The sequence below is a fragment of the Polistes canadensis genome, unplaced genomic scaffold (assembly GCF_001313835.1).
Source record: "Polistes canadensis isolate GaletaPanama2010 unplaced genomic scaffold, ASM131383v1 scaffold_112, whole genome shotgun sequence".
NCBI lineage: Eukaryota > Metazoa > Arthropoda > Insecta > Hymenoptera > Vespidae > Polistes > Polistes canadensis.
This window is the reverse complement of record NW_014569659.1, coordinates 401,966-421,405: the sequence shown is the minus strand read 5'-3', so window position 1 is coordinate 421,405 and position 19,440 is coordinate 401,966. Positions and strand designations below refer to the sequence as shown.

General features: G+C 40.0%; 1 protein-coding gene across 2 annotated transcripts in view; it reads right to left on the bottom strand.

Moving 5' to 3' along the window:
• The window catches only part of LOC106787728 (Krueppel-like factor 6), a 237,372-nt gene that overhangs the window by 9,041 nt on the left and 208,891 nt on the right, over positions 1-19,440 (bottom strand). For both annotated transcript variants that reach the window (XM_014750344.1, XM_014750345.1), the window contains 4 exons: positions 7,250-7,423; positions 6,870-7,115; positions 6,412-6,623; positions 5,911-6,137 (listed from right to left, as the gene is read on the bottom strand). In XM_014750344.1, the coding sequence (XP_014605830.1) occupies positions 5,911-6,137; positions 6,412-6,623; positions 6,870-7,115; positions 7,250-7,423 (859 nt within the window). The remainder of the gene's footprint in view (positions 1-5,910; positions 6,138-6,411; positions 6,624-6,869; positions 7,116-7,249; positions 7,424-19,440) is intronic.

Sequence of the window (19,440 nt, the reverse complement as noted above, 5' to 3'; positions counted from 1 at the left end):
ATATTTAACAAAGAAAAATAAACGAAACCAATCGAGATGCATGTATATCCCATAGCAATTCGAGAAGTGCATTTTTTCAAAATAACGCATGTATGTATTTTTCATTATTTTCTGTTATTATATCGGAACGAGAAAAAGATATATATTTAAATATTATATGATTTTAATTATACAAGTGTGTATATTGAAAAAAGTAAAACAAAAAAAAATTTTAGTTCTATTTAATATTGAAATATGATAAAAAACAAAAATATCTTTGGATCATTAAGTGGATCGTAAAGAAAGAAGAATATTTAGGTTGAGACACCCCGTATAATAGATCTACATTCCGATTTTATTTATATACAGTTAGACGGGTTATAAAAATAGATTAATCGCAGTAGGACTTTATTCATTACTCTTTCTATCTGTAGAGAGATAGGGGAATACTCGTGGAGCGTGGAAGATCGATAGAAGCTCGTCGAAGAAACGGATAGGAGCGTCAGAGCTGCGGCAGGCCGCAGATATATGTGTGTTCGTAAGCATATCGTAGGCGAGATCATCAATATACTCCTATTCAAAGGTCGTCGTTGTTGGACGGGGGTTGGTCGAGGGGGAGGGTCGTCGGTCCTAGGACTGAGAGCGAGAAAGAAAAAGAGAATGACAAGAGAATGGAAGGAGGACGTTCAGGTGGAGTGAAGAAGGTGAGAAGAGAACAACGTTAGTTTCTCTCTCTCTCTCTCTCGATTTGTTGTGAGATGCGGTTTCACGGTGAAGCCGTCGCGAGAGAGAACTTCGACGACGTTTCCGATTGTTTGCGGTGCAAGCTCCGTCGCCAGAGTCGGGGATCTAACTTTGGTGCGATCGCATGTTTCGAACAGTGCCCGAGGTGCGAATCGATGCATATACATTCCCTCTTCAATGACTATGTTATATATAACCCATCTACACTCATAAACACCTGTACCCATAGCTAGGTATATACATGCATATCCAACTACGTGTTGGTATATCTACTTGTTAGATATGTATATATCTCTGGTTAGGATGGGAAGCTTGATATCAGGTTTATTCAATACATAACCCTTTGCTTCCTAATGCGAAAACAAAGTTTCGTGTAAATAATGTCTATGTAATAACTAGTCGATATTATCCGGCAAACAATCTGTGGCCTACCATTACAAACTCCCTGAGTCTCTTTGTTTGATACAATTAGCGAATGCTTGAAAAGGACCCTACTGTACTACCTCAACCTTTTATCCAACACCTCTCTTCCTCTCCCTCTCTCTCTCTCTCGTTTATGACTCGCATCAATTTTCATCTAACTAAACGAATACGATGTGCATTAGAAAATAAATTTCATTTTTTCCGATACATTTTACTACTTCCTTTGTAATTACGCGAACAGAGGCTCGTATTCGTAATAAATACATTTACAATTCATCAAACTTAAATGATACGAGAGAGAGAGTTATATATATATATATATATATACATAGAAAGAGAGGCAAATGCTATGGGATTAAACCTTTCGCACTTCAATTATTTTTGACCCGATTGTTAGTCAGCCCCAATTTAGCTTGTTTCCGTATTTTGTTATCGAATATAATTATTTTTACGCATCGATAATGCCGGAAGATACAATGATACATGAAACAAGGATGATAACAGTAGACGATATTATTCAATATATTTATCATTTAAATTCATTGACTTTATGTGCAATTATATTGGGTTGGAGAACAAGTTGTTTCTTCGTGGTTTCTCGAGTAATGATACTGATGTCTCAATTCCTCTCAAGCTTTTGTATTTTTTGATTTACTGGTATAAAAATTGGTGGAAAAAAAGAAGACATATATATATATATATAGTTCAATTTACTCGTGGATATAATCTGTGGTCTATCGAGAACTGAAACAGCAAGGAGAAATGGACTTTGAATTTGCGGTCTAAGCGTAAAAGGAGACACGTTCAATCGCGCAGATGCACTTGGCTCCTGTAACGACTACGACGATGACTACTACGACTACTACGACTACGACGACGACGACGACAATAATGCTCGAAGGCAAGCGACCGAGTTCAGTTTCTCGAGCCATTATTTACGAATCGCATTACCCCGATGCACACACACCGCACGGCCAGAAACTTCCAGTAATGGAGTATATCCTCCTCGACAACTTACAGTGTCTTCTTTTTTTTTTCTCCTTCTTTCTTACTTTCTTTTCTGGGAATCAATGTACCGACAAACTTCGAATTACCGTCGCGACGCCAGACGTTCTCTACCCCAACTTCTCATTCTCTCAGTTTTCACTATCTCATCGCTAACTTGTAGGTTCAGAAATAAGTGCCAATATGGAAACACTTATTTACATTTCTTGCTAATAAAAATAAATCATTATTTCGGAAAGCTTAAAATTTTATATAGTCATTTTTTAAAAATTATTTTCAAAGTTATGCCAATATAAATCTACAATTTTATAATTATTACCAAAATCTTAATGATAGTGTGAGATCCGAGCTATACTTCAACAGACCAATCGCCATTTCGTACAAAATGGAGCTATTGCTGCCATCTCTCGAAGAAACGTATCAACTACCTTGAAAGCGATTCGTATATGTTCACGATGCATTAAAGAACGCAGCATTTTCTTTTTATTGCAATAATAACAATTAACATATCGACACTTGCTAATGCATAACGCAGTTCCATTTAAATTGTTTCAAATATTTTACCCAAGACTGTACTAACTTAACCCTACACTGTCTTAGCAATAAGATGGGAAATTCATAATCAATATGCAATAGTTCAAATATAAACCAAAAATACGTTTGCAAAGTAACACAAATGCCATTTCTTTTTCCATCGTTCTTCATTCTTCCAACTGCACATTTTCTAAATTGTTTTTCAACCTCACCGACGGGATAAATAATTCTCATATTTTACGTTGCACGCGTTTTCTCTTCCTCATGCCTGATTTAAGATTGACGAAGCTGCTTCTTTTGAAAACATTTTCCCACTTAAATTACGATATACACTTTTGGCTGACCTACTTCGACAACCACATTCTACTTACCAAAACAGTACTTGTGGTATCTCAAAAGTCGTGATCCTTGAAACTGAGATCTCGTAAATGAAAAAGAACGTACCCGAGGGATCGATAATTCATCTTGTTTTCTAAAATGTTCGCATCTTTATATATTCCATGTGGAGCTCGTACATTATATGAGAATCAAGTATAACGAAGGATAACGTTATCAACAAAATATATAATTCCAAATTAAGTATCATTGTGCGTATATCAATTTCGTGTTTTGTTTTTATGGTTTTAAGCGAATTTTAGGACACCGCGTATATGCCAGTTTAAGTAGCAACGATATCGATCGATAGAATTTTTCCAATTCCCATGAGAAAATTGTCCATGGGAATCCGAAACGTCGGACTAGTATCCGTGAAATGGTAGAAAGGAAGATGCGAAACTTAATATGTGCCACAGGATAAACGTAGTAAGTGGAAAAAAAAGAAGAAAAGAAAAGAAGGAAAGAGAAAGAAAACAAAATATTCTTCTGTTCACCCTCGTGAAAATGTTACGGGTTACGTGGACAAGGGTTTATCTTAGCACCCTCGTTTTCTCTACTCTACACACAATTCTACCTTTTTCGTGAGCGTGTATGCATGTATACCTCGTACTTTCTCGTTTTTTATTTTATTCCATTTCTCTTTGTCTCTGCCAGGAGAAAAAGAATACATGACAATAAAAAATGTGTTCTTTCAGGAAAGTTAGAGAGGATTAAACGTCGCGTCGCATTAGACAAGCTGATCTTAACGATTATCTCGATTCGAGTTAAAATCCTGACGCAAGGCGAACACGTGGAAGAAGAATGGATCGAATTCGCGATTTGGTTCAATGTTTCATTTCGAAGGAACGTCTTATCGTCCTATTAGAATGGTATTAAACAGAATAGACGGCTTTGACTGTTAAATCGCTTAATCGGATCGTATCGATCCGTTTGCTAAGACCGCAGGATGAAAGAGGAAGAGTATCTTTTGACGAACTGAGACGAGAACCGAGTTGGATAGGGGTTGTGAGTGAGTCGAGGGATCTTAGAAACCAGGGAGGAGGAGGAGAAGAAGCAGGAAGGAAGTGAAAAGAAAAGAAAAGAAGTAGAAAAAAAAGAGTACACCAGTGGAAGGAAACTTCCACTTGCACGGATATCTGCATAGCGAGAAAGCCTCAAGAGGGAACTTTACGAACAGAATTCGTAACGAACCTTTACGTCTCTTTAAGTCTTCGTTCGTTCATTCGTTCGTTCAGGGGAAGGGGGAGGGAGGGGTGGGAAGGGGGTGGGGTGCAACAAACCCGAAGGAAAGGAAAGATCAGCTCGAGGATTCGTATCCTTTCCTGTCCCGACTTCACTTTACGTCCTTTCTGTAGCGCCCCGGGTAATTAGATTCACCGTTCGAGATCAAAGTGTACCGCCATTTCCATCCATGCCGGTAGCTTCTTCGGTACTTTTTTATTTTGTCACTTTTTCTCCACCCCCTTTCCTTCTATCTCTTTCTTTCTCTCTCTTTCAATTTTTCTTTTTCTTTCTTAGCTTTCTTCCTTACTTCTCGATTGACGTAGTGAAGCTTTACGTTCATGAACTTGCCGAAAGATTACGGACAGGATGTTTACTTTATTTTCAGCGGAAAATTGAATTTTGACTATAGATAAGGCATAGTAATTAGCAAACACGAAAACTCTACTTTATCCGAACGAGTTTAAGATCACTTTCTGATAAGTAAAACAACAAAAATATATATATAAATTTACAAAATAAACGGCTAATGTTTTGAACTTTTTATCAGGGTTAAAAGAAAAAATATTATGAAATAATTGCGGGTAAGAGAAAGAAATGAAGACAAAAAGACAAGTAAAAATTAGTCTCGCTACGGAATAGTAGAAAGAAGCCAGGCAACTCGTTGCATTAGGTTTGATCTTGTCGTGACTACACGACAGAGAGGGGTGGTGGTAGTAGTATTCCAGCGTCAGGACGAATTCATAACAGAGTCATAATTGCGGGGAACGGTGCTGGCGGTATGCATAATCCCGCAGTTAGCAGTTCTGCTTAACGATCCGCGAGAAGCAATCCCGACGCGTACCTGCCAAGCCTCCTGCAGGGTGAAGGCGTCCCGGCACAAACCTCCTTTCTCTCTCACCCCTTTTCCTCCCCGTCTCGTCTCTTATTACCTATCCTTTATCCTTTCCATCTCTCCCTTTTCCCCTTTTTCCTAGGGTTCCCTCGAAAGTGAAGTCAGATACGCGTGGTGGTAGTAAAAGAGGACGTGCCGTTGCGGTGGTAGAGGCGTGTGGCTTCGAACGCCTGAGAGTGACGTGGCAAAAACCCTGAACAAAGAGGGACGAAGAGAGAGAGAGAGAAAGGGTTACAGAGGGAAGAGGACGGAAAGAGGATAGTGGTGAGGTTCGTTAATTACAGCCCTCCGTAGCCAACGCCACCGCAGTCGACCGCGACGAGGAGAAACAGAATTGGTAGAGCGTCGCTACGCGTTACTAGCCACGCTAATATCTCCTCCCCCCCCCCAACCCCACCTGCCCCTTTCTCTATCTCTCTATCTCTTGTTGTCTCTCTCGCTCCTTTTACTAAACTACCCTTTACAATCGTTGATGCACCCTTTGATGGTGTATTAGACTTTCTTTCGCAAGATCATGGATCACCGCATGAGATATTTGGTTTTAAAGATTTGTATAGTTCTCCTTTAGGTATACAAGATTTTTTAATCTGTTTTTATAATTATCACGTCTAAATTATAATTAAACGAGTATATATATATATATATGTTTTAATTAACAAGAATTTAGGATTAAAATTACTTTGGTTCTCTGTGTTTTGTCGTGGGGTAAAAATGATTAAAGCAGCTGTACTCACCCGTATGTGTCCTTTGATGAGCTTTAAGATGTGAACTCTTAGTATATACTTTTTTGCATCCCGGAAATTGGCATTTGTGTATCCTGCGCTTTGTGTCAGGTGGGCTGTGCTCGTGGCTCCTCGCGTGATGCCTGTTGGATACCGTGCTCGCTGATGCATTCGCACCTGTGTGCGCGTGTTGTGTGCTCGCGACCGCTGAGAAGCCATTTGCCGTCACGGAGATTAGTCTGAGAGACAAAGCAATTAGTTTTCTCATTGTTCTTGAGTCGGTACAAAAGAAAGAAAAAAACAATGATCAAAGGTAATTAGGGAAAGATAGTAAAGATTATAATTATTGGGTGGTTAATCCAATATTACGAAAAGTTTTGTAAAAGGAACGAATAACGTTTAGGGAAAAGGACATTTTAAAAAATACCCTCTAGAATTGTCATGGCTGTTACTGGAACTTACTTGCAACTGGGATTGGGAGAAAGTAGATACTTGAGTTTTACGAGGACTTACCTCGCGACGCCCTGCGCGTTGCTGGTGGTAACCCTGACGATGGCACTCCTACCGCCCGTCCCATGAAGGTTGAGGTTGTGCACGTCGAGCATCGAACTACCGCTCGACGAGTGACTGGAGTTGGAATGACCTTGACCCGAGCCTGGACTCGACGGCGGTGTCAGGATCTGACCTTCGCTCTCGCACCCGCTATCCTCATCTTCCTCGATCTCCTATTACGGTAACGGTCATTCTCATTATGCAATGCGAGAAAACACTCGTAACGGAACTTATCTAAGATCTTTAGCTTCTAACTTTTAATGGACCCTAATATTTAACAGATTGACATGACTTTTTTTTATCAAACTTCTTACTAGAGAACTTTTATATTAAATTATTTACTAGCATGAGAGAGATAAAAATTTATTGATTTGGAGTATTTGAAAATATTTTCGTTGAAACAACGATCAATAATATACCTCGTGTTCTTCATCCTCCTCAAGATCTTCGCTTGGTTCCTTTTTAAGAATAAGCGCTGTACAGGAGAGAGAACGCGAGCTATCCCAAGATAACGCCGAACACGCTGAACTAGCCGAGGACATCGATAAAGAATCGAGGTGTCGATCGAGAAGATCCCTATCACGGCCATTGTGGTTGTGATCGCTAGGGCCAAATTTGATGTCCTCCAGACAAAGCGTTTCTCTCTCGTCTGACGACGTCGTTACCTTCGTGACAGAATAGAATAAGAGCTTTAACTTGAATCGGGAAAGACTTCGAACAACTTCAAGAGTGAATACAAACGTTGAACGTGGAAAGTGAGATTTTTCGCTTCGTTGAGATCATTCTTACGGTTACTCACCTCCATTTTGATTGGGGATTCGAATTGTGAATTGGCGGTGCCGGTTGTTGCCGTCCAGGAGATAGGTGGCGCCCTGAAAAGATTCCAGGGTGCTGTGTCCAATTCCGTGGGCAACTTTTTGTACGATTGTAACTTCGGCTCGTCCTTCAGGTACCTCTCCATCTCGTAGCATGTCTGAAAGAAGAGACAAGAGGGTTCGTTAGTGGGGTGGATACATCTTAGCCGTTTCGTCTTTGTGCTACGTACTGTAGATGCTGGAAATATCAAGGGACATATAAAACGAAAGGAAAGAAATATAGTCGACTCCGACTAACTTTCAAAATCTAACTTTTTTCGATACACTTTTTCTTCCACGTTTCAGATTGTGAAATAAATTTTGTCTAATTTCATAGCTGAAATTCATCTCATGACTAATGCTATTTCAATCTAAAAGACGAAGCTGGTACCTAAACAACGTAGAAAATTATTAGGCGAAGCACGTTATATATATAGAAGTACTTTGACGTAACTAGTCCGAAGTTAGGAAAGTTGGTAGTCTCCTGTAGGCTGTGCCAGTTTGGGCTATAGTTCCTCGGAGAGAGTGCAAAGTTATAATATCTACTGGTAGGAATTGTGCAACAACCATAACCCCAAATGAGATTACGTCGTCCTAAACCTAGTCAAGTCCCATACAACTCGCCAGCATCCCTACTGACTTCCTTCGGACAACGTGTCCGTGTTCAACCTATAACAAATAGTTTTCCTTTCGATCCTATAACTAACCGAACAATCTTTCGCAACTGATATATCAATTTTTGTTCGCATTAATGTATTCCAATAAATAATAACAAATTAATCGCACGGACATTAATATCAAAATTCTTCAACTCTGTCATCATTGGTTTTGCATATTTTACTAAAATTACGAGCAACCCTAACGATACGGAAAGGATCGATAGGACAAGGGGGAATCAGCTGCGATTATAATCTTGCTTAATACCGTAAAGACCAACATCGGCATCGGCATCGGCATCGGTATCGGCATCGGCATCGGACGCGTTTCCCAATCATCGTAACGCTAATCGAAGCTACGAAATAGGAAACGTGACCAAACGCTGTAATATCTGAGCATGGGGAATGGATATCGACTGGAGCGACGACGACAACGTCGATAGCAAAATGCCGCGACGCTTATCGATTCTCCCTTCTTTTTCTTCCTTCGCCATCATCACTCCACCCCCCCCCTTTATCCTCATCTACTACTTCTTTAACTTTACTTCTAACACTGAGCTCTCGTTGTACCCTCCCCGCTCGCTCACTCTTTCACTTCTTCTTCTTCTTCTTCTTCTTCTTTCTTCGAACTTTTGTCAAGCGAACGATGCCGAGAGGACAAGAATTTTCGACGTGGCTTTAAAAAAAAAGCGAAGGCGTCGTTTAAAAAGGCCGTCCATTTTCTTGTTCGACAAGGATTCTTTAGCAGAAACAATGTGACATCGGCACGAGGAAGTTCGAAGAGTGCGCGTGCATGATGCCCTTTGATTCTTCCATCCATCCTCTCTTTCTTTATCCAACGTTGAAAATAATCGCTCTGGCCGACTTTTCCATTATTCACGATTAAAAGTTTGCTGTGGAAAGGTGAAGAAGAAGTGGTAAAGGGTAGGGAAGCGAAAAGAGGGAAGGAAACACTCCTCTCTCTAACGACGTTATTATAATCTTAAAAGGAATTTTATCAGCGTCTTGGTAACAGTCTGTTCTTGATAGATGCCGCTGCATAAATTCAGCGTTATTGCCTTTTATATTTTTTTCATATTTTTTTTTTTTTCTATTTTCCCTCTTGCATATAATTTGCAATGTTTACAGGTTGTTTCTGACACGCGAATAAGGTTGCTACGAATGTAGATAATGTTTGAATTCAATCTTGATTTGTAATGCACCCAACTATAGTTTTGGTATTTGATAGAGAAAAATAGTAATCGAATCTTTGGTTAGAGATGGAATTTGATTATATTTTTAAACAAAGCTTATGCTTCTCTCGCGAAAATATTTCCATTCCTATTGTTTTGTCGTTCGTTTAACGATACTTCTAAGAGACAAGTAAAGAAATAAAAGAAGACTCGGAAAAATAAGCAAGAGCTTTTCGCTTATGAGAGTTTGCCAGCGTAGCTTTACGACTTCTTCGAAGCTACTTGACCAACTCGTCTTTTTTGCCATTGGGTCCATTAAATACTAAACTGCGTAATAATTCAAGGAAGTTGAGGACGTCTTCGTGGTCTATCACAATGGCCGGGAGTCCGTTTTCCGAGCATGGAAGAATTTTTCCGCGAAATTGTCCATTACGATTTTAGACGATGTTGAATTCTGTAAAGTCTCGAATATATGATCTACAATTTCCATTGAAAATTCTAAAGCGAATGTCAAGTGCAGTTGTTATTCTTGCTAGCCAAACATTTCATCGAATAAATAATATCGGTAAAATAATCATAAGACAGATTTATTGCAAGGCAAAATGTTATCAAGCGATAGAAAATAATTCAGAGTCGAGAATATAACAGCGTCGTTTATATAAATCGACGAGGAAAATAATCTAGATGTTACCGTATAGTAAAACAAACAAGACACAGCTAAGAAAACGAGAGGAGAAACTATAACAATGAAGTAGAAGAAATGAGAAGGAAGAGGCTGAGAGTAGAAAGTAACGATTCTTGATGTTTTTTATCGCAACCGTTCGGGTATATATACCTTGATATGAAATCCACGCTAAGTTTTTTTTTCTCTTTTTCTTTTTTCTCTACTTCAACTGTGAATTCGATTCAGGCGGTAATCACTCGGCACGAGTAGACGCATACAGTTGGTACGGTATAATGAGATCTCAGAAAGAAAAATGAATCATTCTAGGTGATCTTTCGAAAGAAGGGGGAAACTGAGACATCTGGAGGAAAAAAAAAGATAAAGCTTAGGGAGTGACGAATGAGTGTCGGTATGTATACACGTAACGTGTGTATTAAGAAAAGCAGGAAATGCTGGAAGAAGAAAAGAAGAAACGAGACGAGTGGAGAAAAACAGAACTATAGAAAAAAAAGAAAAAATCTAGCTGCGACCTAGTTCGCGAATACTAGTACTGGTACTAGTAGTAGTAGTAGTAACAGTACTGTAAGGGGAGAGGTAATCTTCCGGCTTCTCCGTTCGAAGAACTCTACGAGCTAGATTCGCCTTTTCTCTCAGCAGATATCTCTCAGCAGATATCTCTCAGCACGTATCTCTAAGTACACATAGACACATAGAGAAACTTACGTAGATGCATACACTCGGTTTCTCGCAATTTCACTAGGAAAGGAAAATGCGAAGTTCCGCAGTAATTCCGTGGGACTGTCATTATCAGAGCCGGTGGCTCGCTCGAGAGAAAATGAATGATAACCCTAGCAGGATTCTTGCGAATACGATTCACGTGAACGCGCATTCCCGCGCGCGCGAGCACATGACCATCGAAAAGCTTTTCAGTTTTCCCCTCTTCTTCTTTTACTTCTTCTTAGGTAGTCCTACCAACGGTGGCAGCCTGCCAGGTCGTTAAAAAGATTCCCGCAACTTTAAGGGCGCCGTAAACCCGCGAATTTATCTCGCCTTTCCCTCCCAACCCAACCTCCCATCACCACAACTTTCTTTCTCTTTCACATGCGCTTTCTTCTCTGGTACCGTGTCTCTTTAGCTTTCTTATTCTTATTTTTATTCTTTTCTTCTGCGAGAACCTACGAAATTTTCGATCGAGCCGACGACGTTCCTTCTCACTCAGCTCTTCCCTCCCCACCTTTCATCTTTTTTATTGCACCCATCTTTTTCTCGAACCATCCTTTTTCTACTTTATTCTTCTTCTCACCCTCCTCCTCTTTCTTCCCTTTCTTCTTTTGCTTTAGTCACGCTAAGAGGGCGGAGTCAGGTAAATTTCGAAAGGATCGGAGCAGCTTTCGGACGAGGAAAACGATTAAATGGAATATATCTCTTCTTTTGGGTCATTGTGCCGCGAAAAAACCTTGCCAAAACGGAGATAACGACTCGACATTGGCACGTCACCTTGGCGCTACGATTTAACTGTACGATTCACGGTGCATAATTTATGTACTTACTCACTTCTATACTGTGCGTTTACTGTTATTACGGTACTTCGTGAGCTTCAAATATTCACTTTTTTCTTTCTTATAATTAATCAACTTGCATAAACAATAAAAAGTAATTTCATAAACGACTAATAATAAAAGTTAACAGGAATGATAGAAACGCACTTTTAATTGAAAACATTTTTAGAATACTTCCTTCATTTTTTCACACATACAATTAATAACCCAACATATTGTAGGGAAGAAAACATTCCAAGGAATTCGGGATGATTCGCGGAATGAAGATAAAGAAAGCGTGTAAAAAGAAACTTGCGAGTGAATATAACCGTTTTGGTCCACCGGCCACAGCAGTATCCAGTCAAAACTGCATCAGAAGGGCATGACGATACTCAACAAATGAGAGGGAGAGAGGATGATGTCCTGGGGTCAGGGTTAACGACGCTAACAAGCCGTGGTTGAGTGACTTACGACTAATTCAGAGGTTCTGTTGTCCTCTTCTCACCACTGAACGATATCCCTGGACAGATGCCTCGAGTGCATTGCCGGCTCTTGTCCAACCAATAGAAATGCTATGCGGGCATCTAGCTAGTCTCGTTAAGGGCTCATCGTTCGTTCGTTCGTTCATTCTCTCTCTCTCTCTCTCTCTCCTCTCTTTCCTTCTTGGCCATGCCAAGATGGAGAAGACATTTGCAATTGTTTGTTATTGTTGTGACGTCATCTCGTTAAGGATCTCCATGCGTCTAAGCTCGTTAACTGGCAATTTGTAACCACTGGGACTATGACGACGACGACGTCGACAACGAAGACAACGACGATGGAGAAACGCACTCGGTAAAGTAAATTCCCTTTGATATCGGTTCATCCGCTAAAGCGTGGAACCTGTTCAAGAAACGAGCTCAGTTGCTTTAGCCCGTAACCCTAACTACTAGTTTACGATCTCTCACAGACACACACATCGTCTAAATGTAACACGATGTATTCTGACGTTAGATGAATACACATAAGAGATCGTAAAGTCTTCATAATTCAAGAGTGTCTCGACGACGTAACACAGTAGCAGGTAGTAGTTGTTCTTAAGAACACGTACAAACCGTGTACCTACCTAATTTTATTATCCATAATTAATTACTCATTTGAGTTATCTTTTCAATTGTATCGAGAGAACAGGTACTGTTAAGTTATAGATTAGCGTAGGTGTAAGAGAACTATGCTTGGTGTGAGTGGAAATAAATTCTCCATCGTTCAGCTCGTAAATCCATCTTCGAGTTTGCCCAGAGTACGTGTACGATCTTATGTTCATTCGTTCGTTCGTTCCTTCGTTCTTTCGTTCATTGGCTCGTACGATACCCAACCACTACCACTGGCGTAATAGCACTGGCTAAGCAAACAGTCGATTTTTATTAGTCTCCGCAGTTCCTTTGTTAGAACTGAAAGAGAGAGGCTTGTCGCCAGAATGGTGGCTTCTTTTCTTTCTTATATACTGCTTCTATTCCCGTGAAAACGATTCCTCTCTCTCTCTCTGTCTCTCTCTTTCTTTCTTTCTTTCTTCTGTTCACTCATTCCCCCACGTTTCTACCGTCCAACCTTCTTCTTCTATTCCTTGTCAGCGCATTGGCTTCAAAGTAAAGGCAATGTCAGTTCTCGTGGAAGATTCGGAACGCAAGAGAGGGATCGGTGCCAAGGATCATAGGATTCAAATTCTCGGAAGAACCGCAAACTAACTAGCTTTCCTTCTATAAAGTCTCTTAGAAGAAAAGAACCTTACCTTTATCGAACAAACTCATTATTTGCTATCGTACCCACCACCAACCTACCCAATATTCTTATCGTTTTGATCTTTGGTATTACTGTTAAAACAGTTACATCAAACAGCCAATGTAAATGTTATAATATTGATAATGGTCGAAGTTGTACCAACGGTTATATTCTTTCAAGTATTAGTTTCGTATAATAATAATTGCGGTTTTTAAGTATCGAGCTGAATGATCAATATTGAGATTCTTTGCAGCTTTTGAAGTTGTTCATCTTAATAATGATCCTTGTATTAATATCGCCATTGCACCGTATGCAATTTTAATCTTTTTATTTTCCCTATTTGGCAATCCCACGGCATTAATTTACCCAGATATTTTATTACAAAAAAAGAAATCCAATTCCCATTATTTTACTACATATGTATGTCATGTTGGTAAACCGACCTCGAACGTGTCTTCGACAATGTTTTTCGCGTAATTTTACAGAACAGTTTCTTATTCATGCCACGACGAAACGATTAATGGTTCTTGTAGGTTTCGCATGAAAACGAGATTGGAAGATATCCAGGTGTAGAAGCAACGATAGAGAGAATAAGTGGTAGTAGAGTCGACCAATCAAGACGGTCTTATACGAGAGGTAGACTCGTGCTTCTACGTAAACCATAGAAATAGAAAAGAGAGAGAGAGAGAGGGAGAGAGAAGAGAGTAAAACGTATCGACGTGGACCGTTCGTGTCGTGAAATATGTATCCGCCATGTCCGCTCGTCGGAGCTCAGCAGAGAGTAGTTCGAGCTGTCTATTCACGATAAATGGCGAGGATGAGTGGGCTGAGGTGTCAATACGTCATACCTTGCACCCTCGCTCGCGAAGAGGACGACCGAGAATGGGCGTGGGGGAATAGTAGTAATAGTAGTAGTAGTAGTAGTAGTAGTAGTAATAGTGAGTGAGAGAAGTGCAAAGAGAATGACAAGCAGGGAAGGTGAGAGGCACAGGAGTTCTCGAGGCGACGACACGGAGAACTACTATAGTAGTATAGTAATAGTTGTATAGTAGTAGTAGTAGTAGTAGCAGCAGCAGTAGAGTAGCATAGGCGCGAGCTTAGAGTGGCTCTTTTACGATAAAATGTAGGAGCTTTTCCTTTCGGAACGATCAAAAAGAAGAGGAGGATAGTTGTTCGTAGGAGTAATCGTGTCTGTGCGTACTTTCATATTGGATGTTCTTTAATGTATAGCCTTGCATTATGAAAAATATATACCTGCGCCATTGTAGTCGGTACTGTAGAAAGCTCCTAGTCGATCATTCTTGTGTTAGCGCGGATATATATATATCTATAGGTAAGAATTGCGATTCTTGCGCCAATGCAAGTTCGAACGTGTGGGTGGGAGTGAACGTCTGAGTGGTAAGAAAGATGAAAATGAAGTAAGATGGAACGGCTTCGGTGGGATGGGGAAGTAGTACCACCATTCGCGTTTCTACTTTTTATTCTTCTCAACAACCTAACAATTCTACTTTATATCTATCTATCTTTATCTATCTCGCTCTCTCCCTCTCTCTCTCTCCTATTCTATGTTTCCGTCTATCCATCTTTCTTTTTCTATGTATTTATTTATGTATATATTGAGTTGCCTGGAAAATTCGTTCTGAATTTTAATAAAAATTATTGGAAAAATAATTTTTTATTTTCAAATATGTTATACTCAAGAATATATATTTTTTAAATCGATATTAACTTTGGGAGAAACCCAATAGTTGTTCTCTCTTTCTGCTTCGAATCTCATTTTTCTCTTTTTTACCAAGTTTTTCCTACATTCTACTTCTTTATTCCTTTTCTTTTAACTTTAAAGAGTATGAAATGTAGGAGAAATAGAGACGGGGAATATTCGCGTACGGGCCGACCTGTTCTTTATTTCGTCTCTCTTTTTTCTCTCTCTCTCTCTCTCTCTCTCTCTCTCTCTCTCTCTCTCTGGAAATCTGCGTAATGAGGCGTATCGAAATGCGGCCCGTACCTGACGAACTGTAATGTCAGACATTCGCCATCGCGTCGTTCTACGTTGTTCCTCGTCGCACAACTTGCTTTACTCTTTTATCTCTCATCGATCGATTCTTTTATATCTTTTTTCTTGTATTTATCTTCCCGTTCTCTGAATCGTTTCGAACAAGAATACAAGCAAGCAAGCAAGCAAGCAAGCAAGCTAGTTAGATAGATAGATAGATAAAGATAAAAAAAACGAGAAGATAGAAACGAATTCTCGTTTCTGCAGAACGCATCTAATCGCCCTGGCAAATATTCAACGAGTCGTCCCGTAAAACGAGAAGACACGAGAGCACAGAGATAAAAAAAGAAAGAAAGAAAGAAAGAAAGAAGGGAAAAAAGAAAAAAGAGTAAAAGAAAGGGAAGAGAATTTTAATCGACGAAGCGAATCGTTCTTCGCAAATCCTCCGATTTCAACTCATTCGTGGAAAGAAGAAACGAACGAGCGAACGGATTACGCGTGCGAACCTTGGAATTATAACGCGCCATCCAACCTAGTTGGATCTACTCTCCCCTTTCTTTCCTTCTATCTCTCTTTTAAAGGAAGGGAGAGAAAAAAACGAAAGATGAACAAGGAGAAACTAGAGTGAAAGAAAGAAATGAGTTAGCGCGTCTAACGGTGAGAAGGTGCTGCTACTGCTGCTGTTGCTGTTACTGGTAGTGGTGGTTCTCCTTGGAAAAATCGTTATTCCACGCTGTTGAATCGTGTAATATTTCGGAGACCAGCACCAGCACCAGCTATGAAAATAGTACTGGTTCTGACAATAGTTGAGGTGGTAGTGGTAGACATTATTAAATTACATTTCGAGTAGTACCCGGACCAAATGAGAGAATCAGACAGAGAAAGAAGAATAGGGAAGCTTTAAAATGAATAAGAAGAAGAAAGTTGGAAAGAGAAAGAAAGAAATTGCGTGGTCGAGAGAGAAAAAATCGTGAAAAGAAGAGTAGGGGAAATAGGAGGGGGGGAAAACGAGTGGATAGTAGCGCGTTCGTGGCCGTATATATTAATTTAGTACCGACAATACATATTCAAGTTGGAATTCATACGCTGTCAGAGCCAGTGCTCGGTCGAGTGAATAGATAGACATTATGAATGTCATACGGAAGCAGGAGTACCGCGAGAGAGAGAGAGAGAGGGAGAGTGAGGGTGAGCAAAAAGAGTACGGGGTAAGGGGGTAGGTAGGAGGGGTTGGTAGAAGAACTCAGGACGTATGAGAACATGCGTTTCACGTATGGTTCACGCTCGTATGATTACGTTGAGAGAAAGAGGGGTGAAGGGGGGGGGGAGAGGGAAATGTAGGGAGAGTTGAACGTAGGACGAATGAGAAAGAGAGGAAGCAAAGGTAGTAGAGAAGGATGAGGATGAGGAGGAGGAGGAGGAGGAGGAGGAGGAGGAGGAGGCCGGTGGTGATGGCGGTGAGGATAATGGAAGGGAAAGGGGAAACTAGAGAGAGAAGAGAAAGAGCTTGCATCGCACGTTTCACGGTGACGTGACATCCTATTCGAGAACGGGGGCTGCATGTAACGATCGATTTCAAACCTTTTCCGTTTTCCGTACCACATCGAAATCGGAGATGCATCATTCGATCAATACGATGCGATACGATCGCTTTTTTTACAACCCTCCTCGGCCCCTCTTCGGCCCCTTCCAACTCATCCACTCTTTTTCATTCTTCATTTCATCTCTATCTCTCTTACGGTCTCTTACTCCGTCGTCTCGTTGGAAAGAAAATAAACGCGAAGGCCATCGATTCGATTCGATCTGTAATTCGAATTATTTCGTTACCTGTATATGCATATATATATGTATACGTATACGCGTATATAATGTATTGAAGTCCATTCTTCTGAAACGGATATGGAGTACGGTTGCATTACGATTTACATACATGTACATATAAGCAAAGTTTCTATCATGTTTAATACAGCGCTCCTATAAATTTCAACGAATTCCTCGCAAACAACACATATACACATATGCACATACATATATGCATGCATGCGTGTGCGTGTATAAACGTCAACTTCGTGCAGGATAAATCGTATCGTATCGAAGCGAAAGCAACAAGATGTTGTCATCGTTGTCCTCTCCTCCCGCCAACCCTCCCGTTCTTCCTCACCCTTCAGCCCCTCCCGACGTACGTTGTAGAACGCTCTTGGTTCAGTGTATTTGAATAGCAGATGGATATATCCGTCGAATGGATATCGCGTTTCGTACCGATGGCATCGATAGCGATGATCATCAGGGGAAAGAGATAGTGATCGATATCGATGACGACGATGTTCATCGATCGCTTCCTAACTTTCAAAATGTACGAACGAACGAATGAACGAACGTACGTGCATGATAGAAAATGAGACTAGGGATGGTGGAGGGTATGAGTAAAAGGACGTTCCGAGAAACGTTTGCGAAGAGACTTTGAATAAAACAGGGAAAGAAAACGGAGGAATTGTTCGCTCGAACTAATACAGATTCCTAAATCTTTGGATATATGCGTATGGATTCGTAAAGTGAACTTCTTGCTATTCATTTTATTAATGATACTTTGATTAATTATCAAGATTATTGTTTTAAAAGTAACCATAATATGAGATCGTACTGTGGTGATGACAAATTTGTTAGATTCACTCTATATCTTGGAATACTTACACGTAAGTGTTCTTATATGTTCGTATGCGTGTGTCGTAGAATCACGTAAATCACCCCATGCGGAGACAGAAGGGAAAAAGAAGCAGGGATAGGAAGAAAAGAGTGGGTGTAATAGAGAAAGAGTAAAGGAAAAGTTTGAGTCCAGTGCAGTTCGTGTAGCAGCGTTGAACTGCAACGAAACCTCGAGGCCATAACTTTAAACCGCTCGACTTGCTCTCGAGGACGAGGACGAGGACGAGAACGAGAACGAGAACGAGAACGAGAACGAGAACGAGAACGAGGTGGGGAGGACGCGGAGCGAAACCCTCGAGACGCGCGGGTTCGACTTTTCGCGGCGTTCTTCGGATCTTCCATTTAGAGAAGAGAAATAAGAGAGAGAGAGAGAGAGAGAGAGAGGTGCTCGTGAAATGGATAACGGGCACTCGGTCTCTCGCGCTTGGGCAGCCAGGGCGATGGAATAAAAGAGTAATCTAAAAATAGATATATTTCTACTACCGTTACCCTCCCACCCCCATGCTACTTTTCGGTGTATTTTCCTTTCTGAAATTGCGCTTCACGAATTACGAGGAGGAAGAATGGAAAGAAGATTACCAAGCATTTTCTATTATTTTCTTTCTCTGCATCTTGACTTCTTTTTTTTCTGATTTCTTTTTCCCTCAATTTTTTCTTTCACTCTTTATTTCCTTCCTTCGTACTTGTTACATGGCAAGTTTAAGAGCACTCAGAATGGGATTTTAATTCGTACTCAAAGATAATTATAATATACTCAAAGAATTTTACCAGAAGAAAATTTTATGATAATAATACAAGATATGATAGTAGGGAAGTAAGGATGACGCGAGGTAGAATATAACAGTTTCTATGTTTCTTCTTCGTTTCTTTTTTCGCCATTCTTTCTTACTTTTTCTTTTTCTGAACCTTTCGTACGAAATAACATAAAACATCATCATTCTTTTACCCTTGGTATTGTTGGGATTGACCATTTTCCGATGCAGTTTGTTCGCTGGGAGATTGCAGACGACAGAAGAACGAGTTGTTTATGGGAATTGATTTTCGGAGAGTAAAATACAAGGTGGACCACTGGTCGTTCTTGTTTCGGTTATTATATTAGATATCCTTCTTCTTCTTCTTCTTCTTCTTTTGAACATTTCTTGGGCTCGTCTGATACACGTAGTTGGACTTATTACAGGTGTGAAAAGCAAGAGGTCTATTTTTCTTTAGCAACGAAATTTAATACGTCTCGTTGAAGGAGCAAACAGGGTCGTGATTTAATTCGAACATAACGTGAATTCGATAATAATCTTGGTCTCGGAATTACGGTGAAAACTTTTCGAGATGAAGGAGATTTTTAAACGAGAATGAGAGGAAAGTTATACTGGGTGTCCCATTTATATAAATCAGTACAAATACTCATTTAATTATACAAGAAAATATATGCAATTAAAAAACACACAGACATTATTATATTAACCCTTTGCACTCGGAGCCGTTTCCGCGCGGACCTACCAGCAACTCGAGACGTTTAGTAGCGCTTTTCGTGACTTTACTGCCGCTAACATAAAATGATTACATACGCAAAGTAACGTACAAAACTTTTATATTTTAATTCTCAATGTATCTTTACATGTTTACAAGGATAATTTTTTTAACATTATTCTTTGTAATTT